General features: G+C 53.3%; 1 protein-coding gene across 1 annotated transcript; it reads left to right on the top strand.

The window, feature by feature from the left end:
• Positions 1-280: 280 nt before the first annotated feature.
• On the top strand, positions 281-6,354 carry SH3BP5L (SH3 binding domain protein 5 like; the record flags this gene model as incomplete). The annotated part of the gene is made up of 3 exons (XM_079551188.1): positions 281-364; positions 1,837-2,010; positions 5,983-6,354. The coding sequence occupies 3 exons, from the start codon at positions 281-283 to the stop codon at positions 6,352-6,354; spliced, it is 630 nt and encodes a 209-aa protein (XP_079407314.1).
• Between the last annotated feature and the right edge of the window lie 2,074 nt (positions 6,355-8,428).

Here is an 8,428-nt window from a genome sequence, read left to right as displayed (position 1 = left end):
ATGAGGACAAGATGGCAGCCATGAGGACGAGATGGCGGCCATGGGGATGTGATGGTGGCCATGGGGACAAGATGGCGGCCATCAGGACAAGATGGTGGCCATGAGGACAAGATGGCAGCCATGGGGACAAGATGGCGGCCATCAGGACAAGATGGCGGCCATGGGGATGTGATGGTGGCCATGGGGACAAGATGGTGGCCATGGGGACAACCTGGTGGCCTTGAGGGCAAGGTGGTGGCCATGGGGATGTGATGGTGGCCATGGGGATGTGATGGCGGCCATGGGATGTGATGGTGTCCCTGAGGACAAGATGGCTGTGAGGGATGTGATTGGTGGCCATGGGGACACGATGGCGGCCATGGGGGTGTGATGGCGGCCATGAGGACAAGATGGCAGCCGTGGGGACAAGATGGTGGCCATGGGGACGTGATACTGGCCATGGGAATGTGATGGTGGCCATGTGGCTAAGATGGTGGCCTTGAGGACAAGATGGTGGCTGTGAGCTGAGATGGCGGCCATGGGGATGTGGTGGTGGCCATGGGGACAAGATGGCGGCCATGGGGACAAGATGGTGGCCATGGGGATGTGATGGTGTCCCTGAGGACAAGATGGTGGCTGTGAGCTGAGATGGCGGCCATGGGGATGTGATGGTGGCCATGGGGACACGATGGCGGCCATGAGGACAAGATGGTGGCCATGGGGATGTGATGGCGGACATCAGGACAAGATGGCGGCCATGAGGACAAGATGGCGGCCATGGGGATGTGATGGTGGCCATGGGGACAAGATGGTGGCCATGGGGACAACCTGGTGGCCTTGAGGGCAAGGTGGTGGCCATGGGGATGTGATGGTGGCCATGGGGATGTGATGGCGGCCATGGGGACAAGATGGCGGCCATGAGGACAAGATGGCGGCCATGGGGATGTGATGGTGGCCATGGGGACAAGATGGTGGCCATGGGGACAACCTGGAGGCCTTGAGGGCAAGGTGGTGGCCATGGGGATGTGATGGCGGCCATCAGGACAAGATGGCGGCCATGAGGACAAGATGGCGGCCATGGGGATGTGATGGTGGCCATGGGGACAACCTGGTAGCCTTGAGGGCAAGGTGGTGGCCATGGGGATGTGATGGTGGCCTTGAGGACAAGATGGTGGCCATGGGGATGTGATGGTGTCCCTGAGGACAAGACGGTGGCTGTGAGCTGAGATGGCGGCCATGGGATGTGATGGTGGCCATGGGGACAAGATGGCAGCCATGAGGACAAGATGGCGGCCATGGGGATGTGATGGCGGCCATGAGGACAAGATGGCGGCCATGGGGATGTGATGGTGGCCATGAGGACAAGATGGTGGCTATGAGGACAAGATGGCAGCCATGAGGACAAGATGGCGGCCATGGGGATGTGATGGCGGCCATGAGGACAAGATGGCGGCCATGGGGATGTGATGGTGGCCATGGGGACAAGATGGCGGCCATGGGGCCGAGATGGCAGCCATGAGGACAAGATGGCGGCCATGGGGATGTGATGGCGGCCATGAGGACAAGATGGTGGCCATGGGGATGTGATGGTGGCCATGGGGACAAGATGGTGGCCATGGGAACAACCTGGTAGCCTTGAGGGCAAGGTGGTGGCCATGGGGGTGTGATGGTGTCCCTGAGGGCAAGATGGTGGCTGTGAGCTGAGATGGCGGCCATGGGGACAAGATGGCGGCCATGAGGACAAGATGGCGGCCATGGGGACAAGATGGCGGCCTTGAGGACAAGATGGCGGCCATGGGGACAAGATGGCGGCCCTGAGGCCCTCGCTGTGTCCCCGTCCCCCCCCCGGTCCCGCAGGTGAACGAAGCGGAGGAGGAGCGGCTGCGCAGCGAGCGCGAGCATCAGCGCGTCACCAGGCTGTGCCAGCAGGCTGAGGCCAGGGTGCAGGGCCTGCAGAAGAGCCTCAAGCGCGCCATCGTCAAGAGCAAACCCTACTTCGAGCTGAAGGCACGGTTCAACCAGGTCCTCGAGGTGAGCGGAGGGGTTTGGGGGCTGTGGGACTTTGGGATTCATAGATTTACTTTTGGGGAGTTTTCCACGGTATTTTGGGCAAACCCGATGAGAGAACAGTTCCAGTTTGGTCATTTCCAACCCCATCCCATGGGTTGGGATCAACCCAACCCAAATTCCACCAACCCCAATGTCAGAATATCCCCAAATTCACCATTTTTGACCCCATCCCGTGGGATGGAACCAACCGAACCCAACTTTTCCCAACCCCAACCACAAAACATCCCCAATTCCACCATTTCTGACCCCATCCCATGGATTGGGATCAACCCAACCCAACTTCCACCAACACCAATGTCAGAACATTCCCACTTCCACCATTTTTGACCCCATCCCATGGTTTGGGATCAACCCAACCCAACTTCCTCCAACCCCAACCACAGGACATCCCCAATTCCACCATTTTTGACCCCATCCCATGAGATGGAACCAACCCAACCCAACTTCCACCAACCCCAATGTCCCCAGTTTTGTGTTTTTTGACCCCATCCCATGGGATGGAACCAACCGAACCCAACTTTTCCCAACCCCAACCACAAAACATCCCCAATTCCACCATTTCTGACCCCATCCCATGGATTGGGATCAACCCAACCCAACTTCCACCAACCCCAACCACAAAACATCCCCAATTCCACCATTTTTGACCCCATCCCATGGTTTGGAACCAACCCAACCCAACTTCCACCAACCCCAATGATGGAATGTCCCCAATTCTGTCTTTTTTGACCCCATCCCATGGGTTGGGATCAACCCAACCCAACTTCCACCAACCCCAATGTCAAAACATCCCCAATTCCACCATTTTTGACCCCATCCCATGGGTTGGGATCAATCCAACCCAACTTCCACCAACCCCAGTGTCAGAACATCCCCACTTCCACCTTTTTTTGACCCCATCCCATGGTTTGGGATCAACCCACCCCAACTTTTCCCAACCCCAACCACAAAACATCCCCAATTCCACCACTTTTTACCCCATCCCATGGAATGGAACCAACCCAACCCAACTTCCACCAACCCCAATAATGGAATGTCCCCAATTCTGTGTTTTTTGACCCCATCCCATGGTTTGGGATCAACCCAACCCAACTTCCACCCACCCCAATTTGAGAACATCCCCAATTCCCCCATTTCTGACCCCATCCCATGGGATTCAACCAACCCAACCCAACTTCCACCCACCCCAATGATGGAATGTCCCCGGTTTTGTGTTTTTTGACCACATCCCATGGGATCAGATCAACCCACCCCAACTTTTCCCAACCCCAACCACAAAACATCCCCAATTCCCCCATTTTTTACCCCATCCCATGAGATGGAACCAACCCAACAAAACTTTCACCAACCCCAGTGTCCCCAGTTTTGTGTTTTTTGACCCCATCCCATGGATTGGGATCAACCCAACCCAATTTCCACCAACCCCAATGTCAAAACATCCCCAATTCCACCATTTCTGACCCCATCCCATGGTTTGGAATCAACCCAACCCAACTTCCACCCACCCCAATGATGGAATGTCCCCAATTCTGTGCTTTTTGACCCCATCCCATGGGTTGGGATCAACCCAACCCAACTTCCACCAACCCCAGTGTCAGAACATTCCCACTTCCACCACTTTTGACCCCATCCCATGGGTTGGGATCAACCCAACCCAACTTCCGCCAACACCAATGTCAGAACATCCCCACTTCCACCATTTTTGACCGTATCCCATGGTTTGGGATCAACCCACCCCAACTTCCACCAACCCAAACCACAGGACATCCCAAATTCCGCCATTTTTGACCCCATCCCATGGGATGGAACCAACCCAACCCAACTTCCACCCACCCCAATGATGGAATGTCCCCGGTTTTTTGTTTTTTGACCCCATCCCAAGGGATCAGATCAACCCACCCCAACTTTTCCCAACCCCAACCACAAAACATCCCCAATTCCACCATTTTTGACCCCATCCCATGGTTTGGAACCAACCCAACCCAGCTTCCACCAACCCCAATGTCCCCAATTCTGTGTTTTTTGACCCCATCCCATGGATTGGGATCAACCCAACCCAACTTCCACCAACCCCAATGATGGAATGTCCCCAATTTTGTGCTTTTTGACCCCATCCCATGGATTGGGATCAACCCAACCCAATTTCCACCAACCCCAACCACAAAACATCCCCAATTCCACCATTTCTGACCCCATCCCATGGTTTGGAACCAACCCAACCCAACTTCCACCAACCCCAATGATGGAATGTCCCCAATTCTGTGCTTTTTGACCCCATCCCATGGATTGGGATCAACCCACCCCAACTTTTCCCAACCCCAACCACAAAACATCCCCAATTCCACCACTTTTTACCCCATCCCATGGAATGGAACCAACCCAACCCAACTTCCACCAACCCCAATGATGGAATGTCCCCAATTCTGTGTTTTTTGACCCCATCCCATGGATTGGGATCAACCCAACCCAACTTCCACCCACCCCAATTTGAGAACATCCCCAATTCCCCCATTTCTGACCCCATCCCATGGGATTCAACCAACCCAACCCAACTTCCACCCACCCCAATGATGGAATGTCCCCGGTTTTGTGTTTTTTGACCACATCCCATGGGATCAGATCAACCCACCCCAACTTTTCCCAACCCCAACCACAAAACATCCCCAATTCCCCCATTTTTGACCCCCTTCCATTGGTTGGAACCAACCCAACCCAACTTCCACCAACCCCAATGATGGAATGTCCCCAATTCTGTGTTTTTTGACCCCATCCCATGGTTTGGGATCAACCCAACCCAACTTCCACCAACCCCAACCACAGGACATCCCCAAATTCCGCCATTTCTGACCCCATCCCATGGGATGGAACCAACCCAACCCAACTTCCACCCACCCCAAAGTCAGAATATCTCCAAATTCACCATTTTTGACCCCATCCCATGGTTTGGGATCAACCCACCCCAACTTTTCCCAACCCCAACCACAAAACATCCCCACTTCCACCATTTTTGACCCCATCCCATGAGTTGGGATCAATCCAACCCAACTTCCACCAACCCCAATGATGGAATGTCCCCAATTTTGTGCTTTTTGACCCCATCCCATGGATTGGGATCAACCCAACCCAATTTCCACCAACCCCAATGTCAAAACATCCCCAATTCCACCATTTCTGACCCCATCCCATGGTTTGGAACCAACCCAACCCAACTTCCACCAACCCCAATGATGGAATGTCCCCAATTCTGTGCTTTTTGACCCCATCCCATGGGTTGGGATCAACCCAACCCAACTTCCACCAACACCAATGTCAGAACATTCCCACTTCCACCATTTTTGACCCCATCCCATGGGTTGGGATCAACCCAACCCAACTTCCACCATCCCCAACCACAGGACATCCCAAATTCCGCCATTTTTGACCCCATCCCATGGGATCAGATCAACCCAACCCAACTTCCACCCACCCCAATGTCTCCAGTTTTGTGTTTTTTGACCCCATCCCATGGGATGGAACCAACCGAACCCAACTTTTCCCAACCCCAACCACAAAACATCCCCAATTCCACCACTTTTTACCCCATCCCACGGGATGGAACCAATCCAACCCAACTTCCACCAACCCCAATGGTGGAATGTCCCCAATTTTGTGCTTTTTGACCCCATCCCATGGTTTGGGATCAACCCAACCCAATTTCCACCCACCCCAATTTGAGAACATCCCCAATTCCCCCATTTCTGACCCCATCCCATGGGTTGGAACCAACCCAACCCAACCCAACTTCCACCAACCCCAATGTCCCCAATTCTGTCTTTTTTGACCCCATCCCATGGGTTGGGATCAACCCAACCCAACCTCACCCAACCCCCATCCCTTCCCTCCCCATTTTAACCCCCCACCCCCCTTTTTCTCCCCCCCCCCCGCCCCCCAAAGGAACACAAATCCAAGGTGACGGCCCTGGAGCACCAAGTGACCCAAGCCAAGACTCGTTACTCCGTGGCCCTCCGTAACCTGGAGCAGATCAGCGAGCAGATCCACGCCCGCCGCCTCCACCGCCTCGTCCTTCGCCGCGCTTCCCCCGTCGGCGCCGAATCCGGCCCCCGCGGTGCCGAAGGTCCCCCCCCAGATTCCGTCTCCGTTTTGAGCCTTCAAACCATCGCCTCCGACCTCCAGAAATTCGATTCCGTCGAACATTTGCTCGGCCTTTCGGATGCCAGCAGCCTCCAAGGGGAGGAGATGGAAGAAACGACGGCCAGGCGAGGTGGAAACGGACGATTCCGGCATCACCGAAGCATCAGCCTTTAATTCCACGCTCTTCCTTCGCCTTTATTTTTTGGTTTTTTTTTTGCCTCTGGATGGGATGGAAGGACGGACGGACGGACGGACGGACGGACAGGCGGCCCTCGTGGCTCCCAATGAGGGAGGAGGTTGGGCGGCGTTGGGCCCGGCTTTGGTTCGCCAGAGAAAAAGCGTCGGTTGGGTTGAGGTTGGCTTTGGCCAACAACCTACCGGAGGTGTTTGGCTCTTGAGTTGGCCAAAATGGGGTGAAAAAATGCAAAATCGGGCAATTCTGAGGTGTATTTCCACCCCAAAAAACCACAGGTTGGGTCTCCCATCTTCTCAATGACCAAAATTGGGTCAAAAAAACCAAAATTGGGCAATTTTGAGGTGGGTTTTGCTCCCCAAAGCCCCCCAGTTGTGTCTCCCGTCTTCTCGTTGACCAAAATTGGGTCAAAAAACCCAAAATTGGGCACTTTTGAGGTGTGTTTCCCCCCCAAAAAACCACAGGTTGGGTCTCCCATCTTCTCCCATCTTCTCAATGACCAAAATTGGGGCAGAAAACCCCAAAATGGGGCACTTTTGAGGTGTATTTCCCCCCAAACTCCGCCAGTTGGGTCTCCCACCTCCCATCTTCTCATTAAGCAAAATTGGGTCAAAACCCCCAAAATCGGGCACTTTTGAGGTGTGTTTCCCCCCCCAAAAAACCACAGGTTGGGTCTCCCATCTTCTCCCATCTTCTCATTAAGCAAAATTGAGTAAAAAACCCCCAAATCGGGCACTTTTGAGGTGTATTTCCCCCCAAAACACCCCAGTTGGGTCTCCCATCTTCTCCCATCTTCTCATGAGCCAAAATTGGGTCAAAAAACCCCAAAATTGGTCACTTCTGTGGTGGGTTTTTCCATCAACCCCCCCCAGTTGTGTCTCCCATCTTCTCAATGACCAAAATTGGGGCAAAAAACCCAAAATTGGGCAATTTTGAGGTGGGTTTTGCTCCCCAAAGCCCCCCAGTTGTGTCTCCCATCTTCTCATTGACCAAAATGGGTCAAAAACCCCAAAATCGGGCACTTTTGAGGTGTGTTTTGCCCCCCAAAAAACACAGGTTGGGTCTCCCATCTTCTCCCATCTTCTCAATGACCAAAATTGGGGCAGAAAACCCAAAATGGGGCACTTTTGAGGTGTATTTCCCCCCAAAACACCCCAGTTGGGTTTCCCATCTTCTCCCATCTTCTCATGAGCCAAAATTGGGTCAAAAAACCCCAAAATTGGTCACTTCTGAGGTGGGTTTTTCCATCAACCCCCCCCAGTTGTGTCTCCCATCTTCTCATTGACCAAAATTGGGGCAAAAAAACCCAAAATCGGGCACTTTTGAGGTGTATTTCCCCCCAAAACACCCCAGTTGGGTCTCCCACGTCCCATCTTCTCATGAACCAAAATTGGGTCAAAAAACCCAAAATCGGGCACTTTTGAGGTGTGTTTCTCCCCCAGAAAAACCACAGGTTGGGTCTCCCATCTTCTCCCATCTTCTCATTAAGCAAAATTGAGTAAAAAACCCCAAAATGGGGCACTTTTGAGGTGTATTTCCCCCCAAAACACCCCAGTTGGGTCTCCCATCTTCTCCCATCTTCTCATGAGCCAAAATTGGGTCAAAAAACCCCAAAATTGGTCACTTCTGAGGTGGGTTTTTCCATCAACCCCCCCCAGTTGTGTCTCCCATCTTCTCAATGACCAAAATTGGGGCAAAAAACCCAAAATTGGGCAATTTTGAGGTGGGTTTTGCTCCCCAAAGCCCCCCAGTTGTGTCTCCCATCTTCTCATTGACCAAAATGGGTCAAAAACCCCAAAATCGGGCACTTTTGAGGTGTGTTTTGCCCCCCAAAAAACACAGGTTGGGTCTCCCATCTTCTCCCATCTTCTCAATGACCAAAATTGGGGCAAAAAAAACCCAAAATGGGGCACTTTTGAGGTGTATTTCCCCCCAAACTCCGCCAGTTGGGTCTCCCACCTCCCATCTTCTCATTAAGCAAAATTGGGTCAAAACCCCCAAAATCGGGCACTTTTGAGGTGTGTTTCCCCCCCCAAAAAACCACAGGTTGGGTCT

The sequence above is a fragment of the Tetrao urogallus genome (assembly GCF_951394365.1).
Source record: "Tetrao urogallus genome assembly, contig: scaffold_261, whole genome shotgun sequence".
Classification (NCBI taxonomy): Eukaryota; Metazoa; Chordata; class Aves; order Galliformes; family Phasianidae; genus Tetrao; species Tetrao urogallus.
The sequence above is the reverse complement of the archived record's forward strand: the minus strand, read 5'-3'. Positions and strand labels throughout refer to the sequence as shown.